The sequence below is a fragment of the Diabrotica virgifera genome, chromosome 2 (genome assembly GCF_917563875.1).
Source record: "Diabrotica virgifera virgifera chromosome 2, PGI_DIABVI_V3a".
Lineage (NCBI taxonomy): Eukaryota > Metazoa > Arthropoda > Insecta > Coleoptera > Chrysomelidae > Diabrotica > Diabrotica virgifera.
The window spans coordinates 84,805,774-84,832,657 of record NC_065444.1 but is presented as its reverse complement, the minus strand read 5'-3'; the positions used below and the strand labels follow the sequence as shown (position 1 = coordinate 84,832,657).

The window sequence follows — 26,884 nt, the reverse complement described above, 5'->3', positions numbered from 1 at the left end:
GTGAATTATTTGAACATTTTAAAATAATTGATTGCACCCCAACCAAAAAAAAAATAAAAAAGTGACGATTTTGTTGGTAGGGGATAGGAGGTCTAGTGGTACAATTGCACTGAGTCTTATTTTTAAATAAAATTGACCGTAAAAATGAAAAAAATTGAATTTTGGGAGTGAGGGCATTTTGACTATCTTAACATGGGGTACCCTTTTCCATCGTATATCTCCAACGGGTCATTTAAGTTATTTTTGCAAACTGAGATGTAAAAAACATGTGTAACCAAATTTATTTAAACTTAAACTTATTCAAAAGCACAGCTTATACAAAACAAATCATTTTAAACAAGTCAGAGGAACATTGCCACAAAACTTACAAACCAATGTTTTATAAAAACATAGGAAACCTAACATAAACCCTTTTACATAAAACGCAACAACCAATTTATCAAAATATAACTAAACAAACATTAAGTATAAAATCAAATGCACTTTTTTGTAACTGCAAATTCCTCGAAAACATATAGGTACATCTAAACATTTTTCTTAATAGCTTCATCAACTTCGTCAACGAAACCCTTGAATTTCTGCCACTGTTCCATGGTTAGCATGATTCCTTTTTTACCAGGTTTAAGTTCACCGTCAGCATTGTAGTACTCTCTAATATTAACATACCAGGTATTTTTGAACTCGCTCAATTTAACGAACTTATTTTTACCCAGACTCCAGGAATTCTCTTCTTCGCCTGATGACTTCGAAGACTTTGACTCAGGCTTTTTGGTCTTCTTTGCTGGAACATCCTAAAACAAGAAACTTTATTACTAAAATGATCAAATAGACATTTGAAATAGTTTTTAAAGCTTTCAGTTGTAGTACTAAGAAGTACCACAACTTTTCCTACAAATGATTTAATGAATAAATTGATATTTTTTTTAGTAGTTGTTCATTTGGTCAATTTAACACCTTGGCTGCGTTACGGGACAAACAGACCTCATATTAGATTAACGGTTGGCTGCGTCGACTTTCTGGTAATGCGCTGTTGCAAATGGGGTATATGGGACATAAATATGCCTAGTAACACACTTAATTTATAAATATCACTAAACGCAGCCAAGGTGTGGATATATCTTAGCATAATATATCAAAGTTTTTGGATTGAAGGCTGCATCTAACGGCAATATTCTTAATGTAATAGTTTATGAAAATTCTAAATAAGTGGTGGATTTAACGATTTCTTGATGGAAATTTACTTTACAATATTCTATTTTCTATTTATTTATTAACGGGATAAACCCAATACATACAAAATACAATAAAGCAGAGCTTTTGTCGTAATAATGAAAATATAAAATTTAGATACATGTAAAATTACAACTAAGTATAAAACATAAACATAAAACATAAACAAAATATAAAATATTTTTAAATGATGAAAACAACTGAATCAATTATAACAGTTAGGTACCATGTTTGGGAGTTAATATTAAGTTGACACACGTGAATAAATAATCTGGAGATAATACGATACATGAAACACAATTTAGTCAAGAACACTTCTTTTTTTAAATTAAATGCAATAAACAATATCTATAAAACAAAATGAGTAAACAAAACTAACGAAAAAAGAAACCCAAAGGATCATGAGTGTTGTTCACTTACAATTATTTTGGAAAATTTTTATAAATCCTCATCTCCTTTATCGGAGTGGGATAGTTTTTATAAAAATTATGAAATTCCTTTGGCTTACCGTGATTCACAAGCAGAGTCGCAGGAAACTCAACACGCCTAGGATTTCTGTTAAGATCAACAGATTGGAATGTTTCCGAACTAAAATTAGAGTTGAAAAAAGTAATCCCAAATTATCGCTACATACTCCAGGCTGTTGGTGAAAAAACGTGATATAACTCAGGAATTTTTGAAACCTATCAGATGTTGTAAAGGACGATGCCAGGAATAACTTATACTAAAATGTAACCAAAAATTTTGTGCGGTTTTTTATTATGACGATTTTCATTTGTTAAATTTACAATTTTTAAAGATTTTTAATTTTGCAGCTTAGGATATTCATTTTAGAGAAAAACTTTTAAATAGAAAATTGTAGAAAATTAAAAAACCTACAATTTGAGCTATGGCAAGTTTAATTTCGTTAATACGTTATTGCAAAACAGCCTGCGAAAGGTCCAAAATGGCCGTTTTTTTGAAATTGCCTTATTTATTGTAAAAATAGCTTTTATGTATTTTTTAAGGCTCTAAGATGAAGATCTTTCAATACTAAACATAAAAAAAATTTGTAGTGCCCGATTGGTGAACTTGTTTAGATATTATAATTTGTTTATCCAAAGAGGTCAAATGTCCAAGGCTATAACTTTTTGAAAAAAAATCGAACAGAGTTAATCCAAGATCCACTCCCCTTCTAAAGACTTATATTTTCATATTCTGATATAAATAAATGCGTATAACATTTTTCAACCTATTATTTCGGGTTTGAAAATAAGGGGGCATATTACGTTATAAACATTTAGAACTGAAGCCGCCCCTGTACACCCTATAAGTTTTTAACTTGCAGGTTATTGTTGCTGAAGACAAAATAAAGATTCAAAACTAAATAAAAATTTTCTATGACCAACTGAAGCCGAGATAATTGTTTTTGTTTTCTTAAATCGTAGTGACTTTATTTATAACAATTAAGAATTTATTTCACAGTCATTGACTAAAGAAAGACTTATATTATCTTAAATTAAAAATTATTTTAACCGAAAATTACATTTAATTATTAAAAATGATTTTTAAAGTGTAATGGAGATATATTTTTCGTTACGACTATGATTTATTGTGTCGGTTGCCCTTAGCAACGGCTAGCAACTTATAATACATTGTATCACGGTTTTTGCTTTAAATTTTAAAGCATCGCTTGGATTGACATGAAATTTGGCAAATACATAGATAACATGTTAAAGAATAAAAATGATATTGGGCCTCTGTGTGCTTTTGTCCTGGGGGTGAGTTTCACCCCTTATGAGGGGTAAAACCCCTTTTCACCCCTTTTTTTTACTGAAGTACTGTCAACTTTTAATGTAATTTTAGACAATTTTAATTATTGCTGACCTGTAAAAGTACATTTGTACATTATTACCAATAAATACTCTACTCTACTCTACTAAAAAAATATATGTTCAAAATAAGTTCGGAAATGGATAAAACGTCTAATTCTAAGCACTTTTCGTTCTATAGCATTTTTTTACCAAGTTAATACCTTTTGAGTAATTTTCGAGTAAATACCTTAATTTTTCAACAACAAAAAAAACACGTTTTTAGGCGGTTTTTGACAAATAACTCAAAAAAATAAGTGTTTTATTGAAAAAATGGGTTTTAATAAAAATATAGCAAATTAAAAATTGAAATAAATGATGTATGCATGAAATCTCTAGACCCAGTATAAACAAAGTTCTAGCTAATGAAAAATAGGTTCATATCCGTCAAATTTCAAAGTGAATTATTTCAACGTGAAATAATCAAAAAATCATGCACTTTTTGGAGAAAAAACATTTTTTAAAGTATTTAAAAAAATATGTATATCTGTTTTTAAAAAATGTTTATAGCATCAAAAGTAAGCAAGTTGCTCTGAAAATAAAGTTGATCCCTTTTTTTGGGTGAAAAAACTCGAAAGTCAACCCCCAATTAGCATCTTAAATCAAATTAAGCATTACCGCTTCACAAGTTACTTTGCTCATGTAATATTTATATGATATGTAAGTATCATCGGTTCAAAAGGGCTTATTTAAAAAAAAATTGGTTTTAAAGTAAATCTGTTTTAATTTTTAAGTTAAAAAAAATGTTTTTTTCTAAATAACTTAAAATTTATTAATGTGACCAAAAATTGCAAAGAGTAAAAAATTTAGTTTTTGCTGTTATGAATATTTTGGATTTTTTGCTTTTTTTTGGAAGGCAAAAATTGTTAACATATGACTGTTCTAAATTTGCATACACTCGTGATTATTGACTAGTTCAAGTCCTTTTAACTACTGCCCCTTCAAAAATAAGCACTTTGAACCGATGAAACTTACAGACATAAACGACACATACACGAGTAAAACAACATTGAAGTAAAATTGATTAATTTCATTTTTTATGCTAATTAGGGGGTGACTTTCCCGAGTTTTTTGACAAAAAAAAAGAGATCAACTTTATTTTCAGCGTAACTTGCTTACTTTTGATGCTATAAACTTTTTTTTCAAAACAAATATACTTACATATTTTTTTAAACCTTTAAAAAGTTGTAATGATTTTTCTCCAAAAAGTGCATGATTTTTTGGTTATTTCACGTTGAAATAATTCACTTTGAAATTTGACGGATATGAACCTCTTTTTCATTAGCTAGAACTTTGTTTCTACTGGGTCTAGAAATTTCATGCGTACACCATTTTTTTCAATTTTTAATTTGCTATATTTTTGTTAAAACTCTTTTTTTCAATAAAATACTTACTTTTTGAGTTATTTGTCAAAAACCGCCTAAAAACGTGTTTTTTTTTTGTTGAAAAATGAAGGTATTTACTCGAAAATAACTCGAAAGTTATTAACTTGGTGAAAAAATGCTATAGAAAAAAAGGTGCTTAGAATTAGACGTTTTATCCATTTCCGAACTTATTTTGAACATATATTTTTTTACCCCTCATAAGGGGTGAAACTAACCCCCAGGACAAAAGCACACAGAGGCGCAATATCATTTTTATTCTTTAACATGTTATCTATGTGTTTGCCAAATTTCATGTCAATCCAAGTGGTGCTTTAAAATTTAAAGCGAAAACCATGATTCAATGTATTATAAGTTGCTAGCCATTGCTAAGGGCAACCAACACAATAAATCACAGTCGAAACGAAAAATAAATCTCCACTGCATTTTAAAAATCATTTTTAATACTTAAATATAACTTTCGGTCAAAATAATTTTTATTTTAAGATAATATCAGTCTTTCTTTAGTCCATGACTGTGAAATAATTTCTTAATTGTTATAAATATAGTCACTACGAATAACGAAAACAAAAACAATTATCTCGGCTTCAGTTGGTCCTGGAATATTTTTATTTGGTTTTGAATCTTTATTTTGGCTTCAGCAATAATAATCTGCAAGTTAGAAACTCATAGGATGTACAGGGGCGGCTTCAGTTCTAAATGTTTATAACGAAGTTTGCCCCCTTATTTTCAAACCCGAAATAAGAGGTTGAAAAATGGTATACCCATTTATTTACATCAGAATATGAAAATATGTCTTTAGAAGGAGAGTGGATCTTGGATTAACTCTGTACGATTTTTTTTCAAAAAGTTATAGCCTTGGACATTTGACCTCTTGGGATAAACCAATTATAATATCTAAGCAACAAGTTCACAAATCGTTTTTATATTTAGTATTGAAAGATCTTCATTTTAAAGCCTTAAAAAATACATGAAAGTTATTTTTACAATAAATAACGCAATTGCAAAAAACGGCCATTTTGGACCTGTCGCAGGCTGTTTTGCAATAACATATTAACAAAATTAAACTTGCAATAGCTCAAATTGTAGGTTTTTTAATTTACTACAATTTTCTATTTAAAACTTTTTCTCTAAAATGAATATCCTAAGCTGCAAAATTAAATATCTTTAAAAATTGCAAATTTAACAAATGAAAATCGTCATAAATGAAAAACCGCACAAAATTTTCTGTTACATTTTAGTATAAGCTATGCCTGCCATCGTTCTTTATAACACCTGATAGGTTTCAAAAATTCCTGAATTATATCCTGAAATCGACCTATTTTTCACCCACAGCTTGGACTAACATATCGTGGGCGTTCTGGGAAAATCCACTAACTCCATTTCAAAAGCTTGGAAGCGTAAGGGCGAACTTACTATGATAACGTCATGGTAAGTTCGCCCTTACTGTTCCAAGCTTTTGAAATGGAGTTAGTGGATTTTCCCAGAACGCCCACGATATATACTTCCAAGTGGACAACATCTGACATACGAAAGTCTGTATTCTGCTGAGTTTGTTCCTTATAATAAAAGGTGAACAGTTAAAACAGTTGTTGTTTTAAAGAGTCTTAAAATCCTTGAAGTCATTTAGTTTTACTTTTATTTATTTTCCACAAAATACTGAATACAGTAGCACGCCGCGGTTTTACATCATTCCATGGAGTTAATACTTTTATTTTGCTGGGTATTAAGTGTAAACGACTGTTTAGCTCGGAGCTACGGAGGGACTTAATACACTTTAACGTTGCCTATCTTCGGAACCACATTAAATAGGATTTTATATCGTATCGCATATGAAAGATGTGAAGTGTGTTATGTAGAAAGTGAAATAATACAATTTTTCAAAAAAATGGAGTTAATACAGTTTAGCTCTGAGGTACAGAAATACACACACCGGCAAAATTAGCCGAACATGTTAAAAATGGGACATGTTTGATCTCTCGTATTTCATAAACCAGTGGTCCGATTTGAGTGATTCTTTTAGTACGTTATAGCCTTATTATTTAAGAATATCGGTGTAATAATATTGTTGCTAGACAGGTAAATACCATTTTATACCGAGTGTACCAATCATACTGTGTTGTTTTCTTAAAGTTTGGAACACCCTGTGGAATATTCTAGCATATGTAAAATATTAGAATTAATACTCGATTGTAGACTTCTTAACATTTTCCTTTTTGATTCATTTACTTATGTGAGATAATAAAAAAGTTATGTGCGTTAACAACTATCCATGTTTTTCATCAATAAATCCTCATATTAGGGGAGGAAAGTATACTAAATTTGCAGTTACTCGAGCGTTATGGGGACCTATTGGATTGTGAAGAGTATGTGCTAAAATCAGAAAATGGTTAAGTTAAGTTTTCCATAAAGTGGGGGACTTTTCATTTTTTAATTAAATTTTCAATTTGAAACAATCATTTTTCTCCGATTATAGCGCTATTTATCCATAATTTGAAAAAATATGTCGAATAAAAGTTGCTTATTTTTACGTAAAGAATCCAAATCTGCAATAAAAATTGGGGGCTCCTATTTAAAATTTTAAATTAAATCCCCTACCCCACCTCCGTGGGGGCTCGTGACACCCCACGGAGAGGGGTGGGGGGTAAATTAAAAATTATAAATACGAACCCTGCGATATTTTGCGAAATGAACATCAGATCGTAAAACTGCAAAATACACCTATTCAGTATTTTTCAAAAATCTACCGAATGGCATCAAACACGACCCTCCACGGAGGTGGGGTGGGGGGTTACATTAAAATATTAAATAGGAGCCCCCAATTTTTATTGCAGATTTGGATCCTTGACGTAAAAATAAGCAACTTTTATTCGCAACATTTTTTCCTATTATGGATAAACGGCGCTATAATCGGAAAAAACGATTGGTGGAAATGGAAAATTAAATTGAAAATGGAGAGTCCCACACTTTATGGAAAACTTAACTTTTTTTGATTGTAGCACCCACTCTTCACAATCCACTCCAGGTCCCAAGAACGCTCGAGCAATTGCAAATTTAGCATACTTTTCTCCCCTACTATAAGGATTTATTGATAAAAAACATGGTTAGTTGTTAAATCACATAACTTTTTTATTTTCCAACATAAGCAAATGAATCAAAAAAGAAAATGTTAAGAAAGCATAATTCTACAAAAGAGTTTTAATTTTAATATTTTATATATGCTGGAATATTCCACAGGGTGTTCCGAACTTTAAGAAAAAAACACGGTATGCTTGTTACACCCGGTATAAAATGACATTTACCTGTCTAGCAACAATATTATTACACCGATATTCTTAAATAATAAGGCTATAACATACTAAAAGAATCACTCAAATCGGACCACTGGTTTATGAAATACGAGACATCAAACATGTCCCATTTTTAACGTGTTCTGCTAATTTTGCCCGTGTGTGTAGAATAGTAAGGAAGGATGTAGAGGCATAAGTACTATATTGCTTGATAGTAATTACAACTTGTAAACAAGGTCGTTTTTCAAGCTTACATCACAAAAATATCCAAATATTAATCACAGAATGCGTAACATATATTATATCATGAACTAAACTATACAGGGACCGCAGACGTTCGGAAACAATTAGCGTCTCTTTGCAAAGACAATGACGTCGACTTTGCAAAGTAACAAGACATTTACTCAACACACACACTACACATTACTCCCCTGACTTAGTAATAAGTTATACAATTACGTGGCTAAAGGTTCTAGTTCTAAACCAAAGCCAGAATCAGAGAAAAAAAAAACTAAACTATACTGTGATCACTGGGAACTATCAAACAATTATTTACATAGTTCTCGGAAATTATTGCAAAAAGTTAACATAATATAGTTAGAACAGTGAATGAACTTAGGCTTGTACAACTAATATGAACAACTGAACAATAAAAATTTACAGAAAGGGTAGACCTTGAAAATGCCAATTTTTTTAATGACAGCCTGAAAAGTGGAAAAAAAACATTTTACTCTTATCTTTGGGGGAAACTAGTAAAAGTGCCCCAAAATCAAAAAATTTAATACAAAATAGATGCTGATAAACTTCAAAATATAATGTACTTAGTCACATCAAGACTAAATATGTATTAGAATCTATTTGAAACAATACTTACATCGTCTGGTCCGGAATCTGAATCGGAAGTATCTCTCTTTGGCTTATTTTTAGGCATTTTGAATAGATCGAATAATAGACAGTAAAATTAAATTTAAACAAAGCTTGTAACTAGAAAAACTAGATCGAAGCGAAAGTTAAGCCGGCTGCCACCTTTGAGATATTTTTCAGAAATGGAGGTTAGAAAATGACGGTTGCAACAAATGCAGCCAATATAGATACAGATGTCACTAATACCAACGTAACAACTTCCGACAACGACAAGCAGCTGCTCAGCTGTTGTTTTCCAGACACAGGGTCGGCCTAAATAATATTCTTGATACATTTTAAAAAAACTTGTTTGTTTTGAGTATTTATAAACTCTTCGCACCATCTTTTAAAAATAAATTAAAAGAATACGATATTCAAAATCATTCATAGATGACTACTTAATCAAAACTATTATAAATTCATTCAATTCTTATCATATAAAGGGTAGGTAGGGGAGAGTTGGACAAAACCGAGTAGGTTGATAAAACCGGGTACCCCTTAATTCTTCTAACTGTCTGCTGCTATCTATTAGACAATGTTAAAATTAGTGTCCCTTTACCACCAACCGTCGTGTGTATTCATTTCTACCTCATTTGAGTAATCTGTGCCGGAGCAGTAAGACCTCACCTGTTTTTTGATGCAGGAAACTCGATTTTTAAGGTAAGTTGATAGCTGCTTTCTCCTCTAATAAATAACTAATGGCCATTTCAAAATTTAATACATGTAACCTAGTATATTATGTACCTTTAATTTGGCCAAAAATTTTGAATATTATATCGTAATTTAAAAATTTAAATAAAATTTAATGTCTTGTTTACGAGTTTGACAAAACCGGGTAGTCCGAAAATCGACAAAGCCGGGTGCCCGATTTTATCAGACCTCTTGTTACTTCCAGTTTCTGCAGTATTTTTTTTGCTTTTAGTTAACTACAACGTGTGGCTTCTTCTGTTGAAGAAGCTAGTAAGAAAGCTAGTAGGAAACATTTAAAAAAATCTCCAGTCGTTAAAAATTAAAACTAAATGAACTGGACAAAAAAAGAAAAAACGTGGTAAAAAGGGCTGCACCAAAAACAAAATTTTGGAGAGTTTGGAGGAAGAAGATAATAATGACGATGTGTGTCTATATTACAATTAACTTTTTTCAAATTATAATGCGAAGGAAGGCTGGATAAAATGTGTGTCTTGCACCAAATGGGCTTATGACGCCTGTAGTGCCTATGATGATGTAAATGAAGTTTTTATTTGTGACTTCTGTTCATATATTTTCGATTTTTGTTCACATATTTTTAATAAATATTTTGTTTTCTGTTTGACAAAACCGGGTATTTTGCAATATTTTCATAAAAATAAAACAAATTAAAAATCTAAGAATATTCTTAAAAATTAGCATTGGCATATCAAACTTAAGTCATTTGAGAATATTTCAATCTGCAGCAAACATTTGCTACTCTCATATTATTATAGCAAAAGATACAGACGGTTTTTGGAGTGGTACCCGGTTTTGTCCAACTCTCCCCTACAGGGGAAAAACAAGCTAAGTAAAATTTTATGATTTTAAGAAAAAGCAATTTTAAAGTTCAAAACGTTACAAACACTAAAGTTTTTGGAGTCAGAATTTGTTTTTTACCATTATGTTTTTAAAATATCTGAGATCCAAGGTTAAAGACAGAGCATTAAAAAAAATTTTGATAGAAAAATCAAGAACCAATTTTTATAGTTTTGCTTAGCCCGTTTTTTGATGAATCTAGGTATAACAATTTTGTTTTTTTTTTTTAATAATTTTAGTAGTCTTTTGTTTCACAAACAGTTTTACGTCTACAAAATAGTGTAACAAAACTGAACTGAAAAAATTCTTCAGTACCTATTTAGTCGAGGAAATCAAGCATTTTGGCTCGCAATTTGTTCGTCCAGCACGGATTTACTTGAAATTTTCACAGAAGGTAGGGAATAGTCCAAGGATCATTTTCTATATCATGCCGCTGTACGCTAAAACCTTGGGGGTGGTTGCAACCCCATCTCGGGGGCGGAAATTTTTTATTACATTTAACTATGCAAATCGATGTAAAAAGTAATTCTAAGAAAAAAATGTTTTTTACATTTTCTTCGTAAAACTAATATTTTTAGAGTTATTCGCGCTTGAAAGTAACAGCAAAGTTTTTCGATGAAAAAATCGACTTTTTTAGAGGGTTTTTTGATAATACCTCGAAAAATACGCATTTAATCAAAAAAACTGTGAATATCAAAATTGTATCTTTTAGTAACACAAACCAAATTCTTTTTCTGTAATATTTTTAAGACCAATACAAACCAAGATACGGCATGTTAAAATTAGCTTTTTTCGTCAAATGCATAATTTGAAATATTCAAAGTAAAATAACGGAAAAACTTTGCATTTTTCGAGGAAAACCTAAATAATATTTTTTCAAGTATACAGTTAGGCCTTTCAAGAAATAATAATAAAAGTTTCTAGCCTGAAAATTAAGCGATTTATGATCAAAAAAAATGTCGGTACCTACTTTTCTCTATGAAAAAATCAGTGAAAACACAACACCCTAACTACCCTCTTAATTAAAAAATGGTCTTTACGTTTCTGTAATTCCTTTTACATTTGTATTGTAAATACACGCAAGAAGTTTGACCTATTTAAAAGGCCTAATTTTAGAAAAATTGGAGTTTAAAAAAAAAATAATTTTTTGTAATTTTCCATTTTTCACCTTTTACTTCAAAATATCTCAGAAAATACAGGAGATACGAAAAAAATGATGAATTACTAAATTATAGATTTTTTAATAACTAAACTTCGCTTGTACATAGATTTTTATTACAGTAAACAATTAGCGAGATATAGCTGTTTAAAACCTCTATTTACGATCAAATACCCCCTTATTCGAGCCTTTTAAACCCACCCTAATTAAAAAGTAAGGGATCTTACGGAATTTAGTTTACACAGTCTCATAACTCTTTAAAAATTCTACAAAGTCATTTTTGAAAAACTTTTTATCGCCAAAAATGAAGGAGCTATAACTATTTTTTTTCGAAAAATTAGGATAGCTTATGGATAATTTTCAATGTACATATGTATAATATCACAGAACCGGTTCGTATACTGGAAGATGACTAAAAAAACTATTTGTACCTATTTGTATTTGTATTTGTACATATTTGTAAATTCGTATTTTTGTGTAAAAAAATGTTTTTGTAATTCTTTAAATCAATTTTTTTTGTCTGTATAGATCTATTAAAATATCTACTTATAAAAACTGTAATGTTATTAAGGGTGGTTTTTAAGGGTTGAAATACTACGATATTATATCCTAAAGTATAAAACAATCATTATTTAACCAATCAAAACCAAATTTTACCCATATTAAAGTTTACAATGTTTTATATAATTTTCGATAATAAGGGGTAGTTTACACCCCTAAAAATAATAAACGCCCTTAAGCATGATATAGAATATGAAGTACAGGGTGAGATGATCCTAATCCAAAATTTTTATGTAAATCGATGCAAGCCGAAATTATTATTTTAGGATAAGTATATTTTATATATATAGCTCCAACAAGGGTGGTTTTAAGGGTTGAAATATTATGATAGTATATCTTAAAGTACAAAACAATCATTATATAACTAATTAGAACCAAATGTTGACAATATTAAAGTTTAAAATGTTATGTTATAATCTTTTACAATTAGGGGTAGTTTTCACCCTTAATAAACCAAAAGCGTAAAACGGCTCAATATAGAAAATGAACTAGAGGGTGTAATGAGCCTAATCCCAAATTTTTGTACAAATCGATGCTGGACGAAAAAATTGCGAGGTTTTGCCATTTTTTCAGCTTCATTTCCTCGACTAATTCTGGCATGCAGCCGATTACTTAAAATAAAATAAAAAACGTGACACGAATAGACGCGAGGAACCCGACTTAGTCCGTAATGGAATTCGTTAAGAAAATGAAAATTAATTGTGGCTTATGATATAGTGATATATTATTTATAAAATTTGTATTCCCTAAAAATATACGTTTGAGGGAAATTAAAAATTTTATAACTTCACATTTTGATGAGAATGAAAAATATTTATTTTACAACATTAAATTAATTATAAAATAACAAAATATGAAAAAAATATTTTTAAGAAACGCTTATCTTTAGTTACGAGTCACTAAAATTAAACATATTATAAAAAAATCAACTAAAAAGCAAAAAATAAAAAAAAAATAAAAATCATTCGTCAAAGAAAAGCGTGGTGCGTCTTCATCGAATAAACGGTTTGCGCACCACGCTTTTCTTTAACGAATGATTTTTTTAAATTTTTTTTATTTTTTGCTTTTTAGTTGATTTTGTTATAATATGTTTAATTTTAGTGGCTCGTAACTAAAGAAAAGCATTTCTTAAAAATATTTTTTTCATATTTTTGTATTTTTTACTTTTTAGTCTTACACTTTTCAAACATTAAAATATATCGTCATGTTTATTAAAATATGTATAAAACATGATGTACAAACATGAAAAGTAGTAGGAATGGGCAAAAAATTTGACACTTTATTGTTTATTTATGAAGCATAACGTAAACAATTAACGTAAAAAGTGAAATTATGTACAGTTCATATATAATTAGCTAAAATCTGTAAAAGTTTCAAGTTTCTTGTTATTGACTATTCGTGTATTGTTCCCACGAATACATATGTCTGCAAATTTTTAGTCATTTGCATTGAAGAAAAGGCAGTCAAATTAACGTCCAAAGATTTGACCCAAACGATTGAACTAAAGAAAAGCGTTTATAATTAATGAATACGACAAAACGAATTCTAATGGTAATTGTAGTACAAAACGTCTCTACCGGTGGTTTTTCTAAGACTACGATAAAAACACGAATTTTTTGAATTCGAGTTTTGGTTGAAGTTTTGTTTCTTATCGTATTGAAATTTGACACGAATAAACGCCGATTTATATATAAACAACTATATGAGCGTTCAAAATTTTAAACTTTATTGTTTACTAGCTGACCCGGTGAACTTCGTTGCACCTTAGATAATGTGTCATAATTAGATAATGTGTCATAACTTTAATTCTAGATCAATTGGTCGAACGCAATTGCTAGAGATCAATAACTCAAAATCAACTGCTCGAAAATGAATTGCTCGATATAAAAATTGATCGAAATAAAAATTGCTCGAATAAAAAAGAAAATTATATGTCCAAATATTTATTCACAATAATGCAAAATTTGTAGGTATATAAGAGAGGTACATTTAATAGGACAAATTATTTAATATTCTACGTATATAATCACAGATATTAATTTGTGGTTCATAATATGTAATTGTTTATTAAACGCAATAACCGATCAACACTATCTCTATATCTTCTATGATCATTTTGAGGTTGTTTGCCACTTATGGATACTCCCCACATAACAATTTCATGTTCTTAGTAGATTCATAGAACATACTTTTCAGAAAAAGTATATACTTAGAATATGCGTAATTACCATTGCGAATGTGCAGAGCATATACTGAGTATATACTACATTACAGTACTTAAACGTTCTATGTATATACTTAGAATGTACTACCGCACTTCTTTTCAGTATATACCAAGAACATACTTTTTAGAAGATTCTAAGGAGGTGCTATAAACCTTCTATTTATATACTTACTAGAATGTACTATCGCACATATTTTAGTATATGGGAAGAATATTCCAAGGAAGTGCTATATACCTTCTAGTTATATACTTAGAATGTACTATCGCACATATTTTTAGTATATGGGAAGAATATTCCAAGGAAGTGCTATATACCTTCTATGTATATACTTAGAATGTACTATCGCACATATTTTTAGTATATGGGAAGAATATTCCAAGGATGTGCTGTATTTCTCAGAAGTATGTTTTCAACATCACCCAATCTCATAATATAGGTTCTACCAAAGAATACTAACACACCCACAGGGTGTGTTAGTATTCTTTGGTTCTACTAATATATTATATTTACATATTCTAATTGCATATGAGAATGTAGTTATTACATTCTACAATATTACGTAAAAAGTAAGTATAAAATATATAAACTTTAGTTAGTTATATAGGTACCTATGTATAATAAATATTATATGGGTAAGTAGCCTATATATAAAATATAAGTAATATATTTAGTTACTATGTGCACATCAAAATAAAAATGCTGCTTATATAATTATATAATAGCCAAATATATTATAATATGTATGTAAATTACTAAAATTTATAGGTATCTATATACATTATACATACTTTTACTTACTAGGTATTTAGGAAATATTGAAGTACCAATATGAATTTATTATTTTCAAACTGCTTTTTATGTTCTTAAAAATGTTTTAGTCCTTGTAGCTAGAAATACTTGATCCTGCCTAACAGCGTAGACATAAATGCATAACTGTACTCTGTACTGGAAACTATTTTCATATTTTGCTCTTTTGTTACCTACCCCCTTCCCTTGTGCAGGTATAAAATGCAATGCAAGGGTCAGAATGACAATGAATGGCCGTTTCCGGATTCCCGAAAATTATTTTACTTATGGTATAAACTCAAATCAAAATGGTATATTCATTTCAACTGAAAACGAAACGAGAATTTCTCATTTTTCTTCACAATAGAATTAAGTTTTAAACTTTTTACCATACAATTAAAACGGTTTAAAAAAAATGAATTAGATAGTTCAGTAGTACCTACTAAAATACATAAATTTTATTAATTATTCTTAACGCGAAGTTGATAATCTATAGGCTCACATTATTCTTCTTCCTATAGGTACGTACGTACATACAGTATATTATTTTTTAGATATTTTAAAAGTATATACAAGTAGGTATGTGTTAAGTATATACTTTTGCATATACTTACGCATATACTAAGAATATTCGATTAAGGTATATTCTAAGAATAAACTTTTACGAACATTCCGAGATGCTACGTACCCGAATGTGCTCAGTATATTCGGTGCAAGAATATTCTTTGAGGCACATGCAAAGAACATGAAATTTAGAATGTTTTTTATGGTACATGCTATGCTTGTACTACGCATGTACTAAAAAGGATATACTTCGACGAATGTTGGTAGGATATGCTTAGAACATGATGCGAACATCATTGTTATGTGGGTCGTTCTCAGAGGCATCTTTCAGTGCATCACAGGTTTTCGATTTCTTTCTAACGCATTAAGTTGGAAGTGACAGAAAAATGGTACGTCCGTGATCACAGTTTGTTATAACATTTATTCTAGTTGTTGATAGATGGCGCTATAATCGAACAAAAAATGATGTAGGAATTATATATACGACTATAATCTGTACAATTTATAAGACTATACAAATCAAAGAAAATAACATTTTATAAATGCAATAAACACAATTGATTTGTTTTTATACCAAATTGCAAATTAAAGGGTTAAACTGCAATACCCTTTTCATATTTGGCTGATTACGATTCTGACAACTGTCACAATTAACTTAAATGTCAGATTATAATAAATGTTATAAATGTGTATTACCACGGACTTACCTTTTTTGCGGTTACTTGTGACATACTGAAAAATGCCTCTGAGAAGGACCACACTGTTCAATTTTTAGTTCATTTAAACTTTGTTCTTGTTCTAGAGCGGAAATAAATTTCTGCCGTTATTTTTCTTATATTTCCAAAGCTCAAACATATTTAAGATTTATAATAAAGATGTTTTCAGCATAAATTAATATACGATTATATATGTGGAATATCATATAATTTGTTCTATTATACTATCTTTCTTATGTCTATATTTTGTATTATTGTGAATAAATATTTTAGATATACAATTTTCTTTTTCATTCGAGCAATTAACTTTGAGTAAATGTGACCTTTCGGCAGTTGCTTTTCTCTGTAATAATTGTATAAACTCTAAAAAACGTAGGTGTTCTACAAAATATTTTATAGAAAAATTTTTGATCAACAATAGAGTTTGATTTTATGCTTCTGTATTTTGGTAAAATTTTAAAAGCATTAAAAAGACTAAACTGACGGACGGACCTATTGAGACAGAGAGCGAAGTGTTCTTGCGCTAGTTTTTTGGGGAAAAATTATTATTGTAGTAGAGATACACGCCTTCGCCAAAATTTTGATTATTATACCAGAGATGCGCCTCTATAAAGGCATCTGCCAAAATTTTGATTATTATACCAGAGACATGGTCCTTCGGCAAAATTTTGAAATATTTTTGGTACATTAAAAATAGTAATCGATAAATTAAAAACTTCATAATTTCACGGATGTTAGTACAATTTTCGCCCGTTCTTCTCGTGTGCTTAATGTCGTCTCTCGTGCTCTCGTGTTGTCCTACGGGCTCGTTTTGTTATCTCGGAAACTAATTGAGCTAGAGAGACGATTTATATACCGTTGGATAGCGAACTCATCACGGAGTATAACTGCCAAATTTCATAAAAATCGGTCTAGTAGTTTCGGAGGAGTATGGCAACAAATACTGAGAAAGAGAATTTTTTATATATATAGATGTTAAATATTTAAATGGCTATTAAAAAATAACGGTTGAAGATAAAAAAGTGAAAATTTAGGATTGTGTGTATATTTTGGTTCTACATCGTATAAAATTAAGAAAAAAAAAATTTGGCCAAAAAAATTTAAAATAATTTTGGGGGGGCAAGCCCCCTTTTCATTTAGGTAGAACGTTCCACTTCAGAAACCATCCCGGGTTCATGCACAACAACTTTGATTAAGGTCATCATACGATCAAATGCATAGTTTGCGAGTCTATACGGAACATACATACATACAAACATTCATTTTTATTTATATAGAAGAGGTAATATTTAGATGGCTATTAAAAATTAACGGTTGGAGATAAAAAAGTGAAAATTTAGGATTGTATGTATATTTTGGTTCTAAATCGTATAAAATTAAGAAAAGAATATTTGGCCAAAAAAATTTAAAATAATTTCGGGGGGCAAGCCCCCTTTTCACTTAGGTAGACCGTTCCACTTCAGAAACCATCCCGGGTTCATGCACAACAACTTTGATTAAGGTCATCATACGATCAAATGCATAGTTTGCGAGTCTATACGGAACATACATACATACAAACATTCATTTTTATTTATATAGAAGAGGTAATATTTAGATGGCTATTAAAAATTAACGGTTGGAGATAAAAAAGTGAAAATTTAGGATTGTATGTATATTTTGGTTCTACATCGTACAAAATTAAGAAAAAAAAATTTGGCCAAAAAAATTTAAAATAATTTTGGGGGGGCAAGCCCCCTTTTCACTTAGGTAGACCGTTCCACTTCAGAAACCATCCCGGGTTCATGCACAACAACTTTGATTAAGGTCATCATACGATCAAATGCATAGTTTGCAAGTCTATACGGAACATACATACATACAAACATTCATTTTTATTTATATAGAAGAGGTAATATTTAGATGGCTATTAAAAATTAACGGTTGGAGATAAAAAAGTGAAAATTTAGGATTGTATGTATATTTTGATTCTGCATCGTATACAATTAAGAAAAAAAGATTTGGCCAAAAAAATTTAAAATAATTTTGGGGGGGCAAGCCCCCTTTTCACTTAGGTAGACCGTTCCACTTCAGAAACCATCCCGGGTTCATGCACAACAACTTTGATTAAGGTCATCATACGATCAAATGCATAGTTTGCGAGTCTATACGGAACATACATACATACAAACATTCATTTTTATTTATATAGAAGAGGTAATATTTAGATGGCTATTAAAAATTAACAGTTGGAGATAAAAAAGTGAAAATTTAGGATTGTATGTATATTTTGGTTCTACATCGTATAAAATTAAGAAAAGAACATTTGGCCAAAAAAATTTAAAATAATTTCGGGGGGCAAGCCCCCTTTTCACTTAGGTAGACCGTTCCACTTCAGAAACCATCCCGGGTTCATGCACAACAACTTTGATTAAGGTCATCATACGATCAAATGCATAGTTTGCGAGTCTATACGGAACATACATACATACAAACATTCATTTTTATTTATATAGAAGAGGTAATATTTAGATGGCTATTAAAAATTAACGGTTGGAGATAAAAAAGTGAAAATTTAGGATTGTGTGTATATTTTGGTTGTACATCGTATAAAATTAAGAAAAAAAAATTTGGCCAAAAAAATTTAAAATAATTTTGGGGGGGCAAGCCCCTTTTCACTTAGGTAGAACGTTCCACTTCAGAAACCATCCCGGGTTCATGCACAACAACTTTGATTCAGGTCATCATACGATCAAATGCATAGTTTGCGAGTCTATACGGAACATACATACATACAAACATTCATTTTTATTTATATAGAAGAGGTAATATTTAGATGGCTATTAAAAATTAACAGTTTAAGATAAAAAAGTGAAAATTTAGGATTATATGTATATTTTGGTTCTACATCGTATAAAATTAAGAAAAAAAAATTTGGCCAAAAAAATTTAAAATAATTTTGGGGGGGCAAGCCCCCTTTTCACTTAGATAGACCGTTCCACTTCAGAAACCATTCCGGGTTCATACACAACAACTTTGATTAAGGTCATCATACGATCAAATGCATAGTTTGCGAGTCTATACGGAACATACATACATACAAACATCCATTTTTATTTATATAGAAGAGGTAATATTTAGATGGCTATTAAAAATTAACGGTTGGAGATAAAAAAGTGAAAATTTAGGATTGTATGTATATTTTGGTTCTACATCGTACAAAATTAAGAAAAAAAAATTTGGCCAAAAAAATTTAAAATAATTTTGGGGGGGCAAGCCCCCTTTTCACTTAGGTAGACCGTTCCACTTCAGAAACCATCCCGGGTTCATGCACAACAACTTTGATTAAGGTCATCATACGATCAAATGCATAGTTTGCAAGTCTATACGGAACATACATACATACAAACATTCATTTTTATTTATATAGAAGAGGTAATATTTAGATGGCTATTAAAAATTAACGGTTGGAGATAAAAAAGTGAAAATTTAGGATTGTATGTATATTTTGATTCTGCATCGTATAAAATTAAGAAAAAAAGATTTGGCCAAAAAAATTTAAAATAATTTTGGGGGGGCAAGCCCCCTTTTCACTTAGGTAGACCGTTCCACTTCAGAAACCATCCCGGGTTCATGCACAACAACTTTGATTAAGGTCATCATACGATCAAATGCATAGTTTGCGAGTCTATACGGAACATACATACATACAAACATTCATTTTTATTTATATAGAAGAGGTAATATTTAGATGGCTATTAAAAATTAACAGTTGGAGATAAAAAAGTGAAAATTTAGGATTGTATGTATATTTTGGTTCTACATCGTATAAAATTAAGAAAAGAACATTTGGCCAAAAAAATTTAAAATAATTTCGGGGGGCAAGCCCCCTTTTCACTTAGGTAGACCGTTCCACTTCAGAAACCATCCCGGGTTCATGCACAACAACTTTGATTAAGGTCATCATACGATCAAATGCATAGTTTGCGAGTCTATACGGAACATACATACATACAAACATTCATTTTTATTTATATAGAAGAGGTAATATTTAGATGGCTATTAAAAATTAACGGTTGGAGATAAAAAAGTGAAAATTTAGGATTGTGTGTATATTTTGGTTGTACATCGTATAAAATTAAGAAAAAAAAATTTGGCCAAAAAAATTTAAAATAATTTTGGGGGGGCAAGCCCCTTTTCACTTAGGTAGAACGTTCCACTTCAGAAACCATCCCGGGTTCATGCACAACAACTTTGATTCAGGTCATCATACGATCAAATGCATAGTTTGCGAGTCTATACGGAACATACATACATACAAACATTCATTTTTATTTATATAGAAGAGGTAATATTTAGATGGCTATTAAAAATTAACAGTTTAAGATAAAAAAGTGAAAATTTAGGATTATATGTATATTTTGGTTCTACATCGTATAAAATTAAGAAAAAAAAATTTGGCCAAAAAAATTTAAAATAATTTTGGGGGGGCAAGCCCCCTTTTCACTTAGATAGACCGTTCCACTTCAGAAACCATTCCGGGTTCATACACAACAACTTTGATTAAGGTCATCATACGATCAAATGCATAGTTTGCGAGTCTATACGGAACATACATACATACAAACATCCATTTTTATTTATATAGAAGAGGTAATATTTAGATGGCTATTAAAAATTAACGGTTGGAGATAAAAAAGTGAAAATTTAGGATTGTATGTATATTTTGGTTCCATATCGTATAAAATTAAGAAAAAAAAATTGGCCAAAAAAATTTAAAATAATTTTGGGGGGCAAGCCCCCTTTTCACTTAGGTAGACCGTTCCACTTCAGAAACCATCCCGGGTTCATGCACAACAACTTTGATTAAGGTCATCATACGATCAAATGCATAGTTTGCGAGTCTATACGGAACATACATACATACAAACATTCATTTTTATTTATATAGAAGAGGTAATATTTAGATGGCTATTAAAAATTAACGGTTGGAGATAAAAAAGTGAAAATTTAGGATTATATGTGTATTTTGGTTCCACATCGTATAAAATTAAGAAAAAAAAAAATTGGCCAAAAAAATTTAAAATAATTTTGGGGGGGCAAGACCCCTTTTCACTTAGGTAGACCGTTCCACTTCAGAAACCATCCCGGGTTCATGCACAACAACTTTGATTAAGGTCATCATACGATCAAATGCATAGTTTGCGAGTCTATACGGAACATACATACATACAAACATTCATTTTTATTTATATAGATTTATGAAGCATAACGTAAACAATTAACGTAAAAAGTGATATTATATATAGTTCATCATAATATATATCATTAGCTACAATCCGTAAAAGTTTCAAGTTTCTACATTGTAAAAAACAAGAGTACTTGAGTATTTTTCATTAAAATCGTTTTTTTTTTAACAATTAATAAACATACAATTTTTTTTATTGACTATTCGAGTATTGTTCCCGCGAATGCATATGTCTGCAAATTTTCATTCATTTGCAGTGAAGAAAAAGTCAGTCAAATTAACGTCTAAAGATTTGATGCAAACTATTGAAGTAAAGAAAAGCGTTTAATTAATATGATTTTTAAAGTATATGTCAATAATTTAATTTCATTTCAACTTCCAAATTCGTCTATTTCTTCTGCATCAACTTTCTTTTCTTCTTAGTCGAAGGAGGACAATTTTGGCAGCTAGTACCAGTGCAAGTACCGCAAGTTTGATTGCAATATAATCAAAGTTTGCGACACACGCAAGTTAAGCCACATCATTTTTTGCAATAGCAAAATATCATTTTAAGTACCTATAGTTCTTCTGATGCAGTAATATCCGTCAGTTTGTTTGGTACTAAGGTGCCATTAACTTTTATTTTTAATAAATATGTATTATACATATTATATTATTTTTATGCATGTGTTGTTACATGTGGTATTCCAGATATGTAAATAACAAAGGAGACACTGCATGTATAAAAGAATAAATACTCCAAAAACATCCCTCCGTAATTTTCTAACATTATCTCTAGAAATCTCTAGAAAAATGTATTTGGTTTTTTAGCAATAACTCGGTTTCGTTTTGAGCTTTTTGCATTCGCCCACACATTATTTTTTAGGGAATTTCATAAGTTATAAGAGCATGAGAGTTGCAATCTTTCTAGACCCATTTGTTCAGATAATTTTAATGTTAAGTTGCTAAAAATATGCTCCCTCTGCATTGAAATCATATTTTAAACGTTTAATTTTTAAGCTATGTGAGTTAAAAAAAACAAATTTTCCGTAAGAGATAAGCTAAATTGTCAGTCAGAACACTTTTTTTCATAAGTCCAATACTAGTGGAGTCAATGAAGGTTTTCACCTCCGATTTCGTTGAACCTTCATCGATTTTCATGAAAATTGGTAAGTATGTAGAGGATACCTTAAGAAACAAAGGTGACATGGTGCTAACTTGCGCTTTTACCCTGGGGGGGATGAAGCCACTTCTCGGGGGTGGAAATTATTTTATTAAAAATAATACCACTAATCGATAGAGGGACAAATTATAAGTAAAATTTGTTATATAAAGTTATTTCAATAAATCAATAGTTTTTGAGTTATTAAAGATCAAAAGTTTTGATTTTTCCTGAAAAAAATCCATGTTTTAAAGCAGTTTTTCATAAATAACTCAAAAACCATAAGTTTCTTCAAAAAAAGTTGTTATTACCAAAATCGAAGATAATATAAAAATAAATAAGCTCCCTATTCGAAAAATCCTTTATTACATATACAAAGTGAGTTATATGCAATTGAATGTATATTTTTTTTCCGCGAGTACTCAAATCTTAGTATTCAAGCTTAAATAACAGGAAAACGATGCACTTTGTTAACTATAGATATTAAACATTTTAATAAAGTACTTAAAGGTAACTATCAAAAAGCTATATAAGAAGTCGATAGCATCAAAATTAAGCAAGTTATGATGGAAATAAGAGGACCCTTTCAGATTTTTTAGGGAAGAATGAAAAATGAAACATAGGTACGTCATTTCCACAAAAATTAAAATTTATAGTAACCCATTTAAAACTTTATTTATTTTAACATGAGTAATAACTTCAACAATTTTGACCGGTTTAGAATGCATATTTTTGAAAAAAAAAATACGATTAAAAAAAATTAGAATTTTTCAAATTTTCGTGAATTTCATTTTCTGTTGATAATAACTCCAAAAATACTCGATATACTTAAAAAATGGCACAGAACAAAATTTTAGTTTTAACTTTATTTAAGCTTTTTCTTTTTTTAATATTTTTTACGACAAAAAATAACCGAGATAGAAACATTTAAAACCTAAATTTTACTGCGAGAACCATGTAACCGGGGCCTTTTCACCTTGTATTTAAAAAAAATAAAGGATTTAGAAAATTATGTTTAATACAGTGTTATAGAACTTTTACTTAGCTTTGTAATGGTTTTTGAATAAATCTCATATTTCAAAATTTAACGGAGTTATTTAAAAAAAAACCAATAACATTTTCTTTGAAAAAATTTTATAGTGGAGATTTTGTATGTATACAGGGCCACCCATATTGACAGGGTGAAACAAAATTGTCTTTTGTTTAATGGAACACCCTATATATTTTTACATTTTTGGATTCTCCTCTATGTTTTATTTCTTAAAATATCAGGTTTTGTCATGTTATACGAAGTAGTTTAAAAGATAATTACGTTTTTATTTTAAAATTTCATAGCAATATTCACCCCCTGTATAATTGTAGTGATTTGACATCAGAAAATCAATTTATGTTCAAGTGATTTTTAATATAATCTATTATTGTTAAAAATTATTAATCTAGCAAAACGTTTAATTTTAGCTAATACAGGGTTGGTCGAAACTGAATGAGTGTTTTCTCAAAGTTTGAGAGTATGAGTTTTCTCAAACGGAGCAGCCTGTAATGCCTGTAATGAGCATTGTAATGAAATGCTATTGTATGGCACTTTATTATTTCCCACCCTGCCAGTGAGAACTGAATTTATTTTTGAAATCCCTAACTTTATGTCTTTAATTATTTTAAATATTGTAAACGATTAAAAAACAATCAAATTAAATTGAAATGAATAACCAGTGTATATCTTCCACATTTACTTTATATTTAACGTAGCCTGTACCATAACATTGCACAGATTATTATCCCTGTATAGCAACGATAGACCATGAATGTGAATTCATACTTGAGAAATGTCCTATATCCAGTCTCACAAAAAAAAAGGGATTCCTCAAACATAATATATATGCAGACAAAATCAGCCAAAGTGATTTGCGATATCTAATTAAAGGCCCTACCAAGTTGGTTTTGTTGAATACAGCATGGAAGCACGACGATACTTTAGCGATAAGCGTATTTTTCGTAGTAGCTAGAGTATGTTGTTTTATATTATGTATTACCTATATTAAATTAGTTTTAGTATGTTTCGTTTATCTAAAAACATGTAAAATAAACAAAAATTCTGTTTTTGTTGTAGTTGTTTTTTCGTATAGATATTGTTTTATATTGTAGTAAATTGAATTTAGTTTTAGTATGTTCCGTTTGTTTGTAGAATTATATTCAATTAGATTTGCTCTAATTACTAAAATAAATAAATTTTCAATTATGTTTTATGTATTTGTGGAAAAGGAAACCTAGCATTAGCGGCCACATTTCTATAACGGCCAATTGTTTTCTATTTTTAGTGGCCGTTATTGTCAGGTTTTACTGTACCAATAATATTTTATTAAATTATGAAATATTATTTAAATAAAAAATTTATAAAATTGATAAAAGAAAGTTTGCTTAGAATTTACTCCTCTATCTAATTATGGGGTTATTTTTAATAAAATTGTGTTCACCCATGAGAAGGGGTAACATCCACCCCCAGGATAAAAGCGCAAGTTGGTACCACATAATTTTTGTTTCCTGAGGTATCCTCTAACTACTTACCAATTTTCATGAAAATTGATGGAGCTTCAACGAAATCAGGGGTGAAAACCTTCAGTGACTGCCTTTTTGGAAATATAAAAGATTAATTTTTTTCGTGATTGTCGATTTGCTAATTTTCTGATTTTTGGTTGCTATAAGGTTTAAAAAAATTAATAAAAATTATAAATCATGCACATAAATGTAAAAAAATATTTATTTTACTTAATTAAACGAGATTGCTTGAGCCAGAATGCTGAAATCTGCATTTTTATCATTAAAAAAAAAGGTGGATTTCACCCCTAAAATGCAGAAAGCGCAACTTGGTGCCATATCACTTTTGTTTTTGAAGTATCCTCTAACTAATCAACAATTTTCATGAAAATCGATGAAGGTTCAAAGAAATCGTGGGTGAAAACATTCAATGACTACACTTTCAGAAATATAGAAGAATAAGGTTTTCGTGATTTTCGACTTGTTAATTTTCGGATTTTTGGTTGCTATAAGGTTTGAAAAATTAAAAAAAATGTAATTCATGCACATAAATATAAAAAAATATTTATTTTTCTTAATTAAACGAGATTACTTGCGCCATAATGCGGAAATCTGCATTTTTTACAATTTAAAAGTAGGGGTGTATTACACCCCTAAAATGCAAAAGCGCAAGTTGATGCTATATATCTTTATTGCTTGAGGTATCCTCTAACTACTTACCGATTTTCATGAAAATCGATGAAGGTTCAACAAAATAGGAAGTGAAAACTTACAGTGACTGCACTTTCAGAAATCTAAAAAATAATTTTTAAAAAAGGGGTGTATTTCACCCCTAAAATGCAAAAAGCGCAAGTTGGCACTATATCACCTTTGTTTCTTGAGGTATCCTTTAACCAATCACCAATTTTTATGAAAATCGATGGAGGTTCAACGAAATCTGAGGTAATAACTCATATCCACCTTCATTGACTCCACTATACTAGTTTTTGAGATATTTTGAAGGAATAACATATTTTTTGAAAAATCGAAAAAATAAAAATTTACCCACACCAAGTTTTTTCAAAATGTAAGTGTTCTAAATAATTCAAACTTTTGGAACGTGTTGCTGGAAAAGAAATAAAGTTATTTTTATATGGACTACGGTTAATATTAATTTTGCCGCACATGGCATACATTTTACCGTCATTTTTATTATATAAATTCGAGGTACCTACTTGACTAAGTTTCATCATGATTTACTTAATTTTTATGTTAGAGGCTTTTGTCAAAGCTAGAGTTGCACAAGTTTGACTTGAATGTTTGAACTTGACTTGAGTTTGACTTAATTTCAAGTCAAACTCATGTAAATCCTTCTGGCAATTAATTCAAGTCAAGTCAAACTGGTCAATGGTTCAGGTTTGAAAATTCAAACTGTTTGTCAAACTAGTTTGAAAGAGTTTGAAAATTAATTTATTTAGTAGATATACTTTTCTTCGAGATAAAAATGATTAGTAATTTTTCAGGAACGCAACTCATAAATACTGTCAATATCATTTTAAAATCTTCTACTTTAAAATGTATAATATATGTCTGAATTGCCGATATAAATGAGTCAGATTAAATAAATTATTAAAAGAATTTTTTACTAAGCAACAACATTTTTGTTTAGTTTAGTGATGTTTTGTATTTTGACAACGACACCCGATTTGGGCGTCGAAACTGTTTGAAATGTGGTGCCTACGTCGAATGCATAGAATATCATGGATGGAGTAATGCTAGTTCGCCTCCATGTGG

At 29.8% G+C, this 26,884-nt stretch overlaps 1 protein-coding gene across 1 annotated transcript; it reads right to left on the bottom strand.

The window, feature by feature from the left end:
• Nucleotides 1–265: 265 nt before the first annotated feature.
• LOC114336477 (RNA polymerase II transcriptional coactivator) lies at nt 266–8,897 on the bottom strand. The gene is made up of 2 exons (XM_028286851.2): nt 8,627–8,897; nt 266–791 (listed from the first exon to the last, which is right to left on the bottom strand). The coding sequence occupies exons 1-2, from the start codon at nt 8,681–8,683 to the stop codon at nt 525–527; spliced, it is 324 nt and encodes a 107-aa protein (XP_028142652.1). The 5' UTR covers nt 8,684–8,897; the 3' UTR covers nt 266–524.
• Nucleotides 8,898–26,884: the final 17,987 nt, after the last annotated feature.

Excerpts from the sequence above, each read along its gene's own strand:
- LOC114336477 (XM_028286851.2), bottom strand. The coding sequence starts at position 8,683 with ATGCCTAAAAATAAGCCAAAGAGAGATACTTCCGATTCAGATTCCGGA. Across the intron at positions 792-8,626 it reads CAGATTCCGGACCAGACGAT|GATGTTCCAGCAAAGAAGAC; the intron begins GTAAGTATTGTT and ends TTCTTGTTTTAG.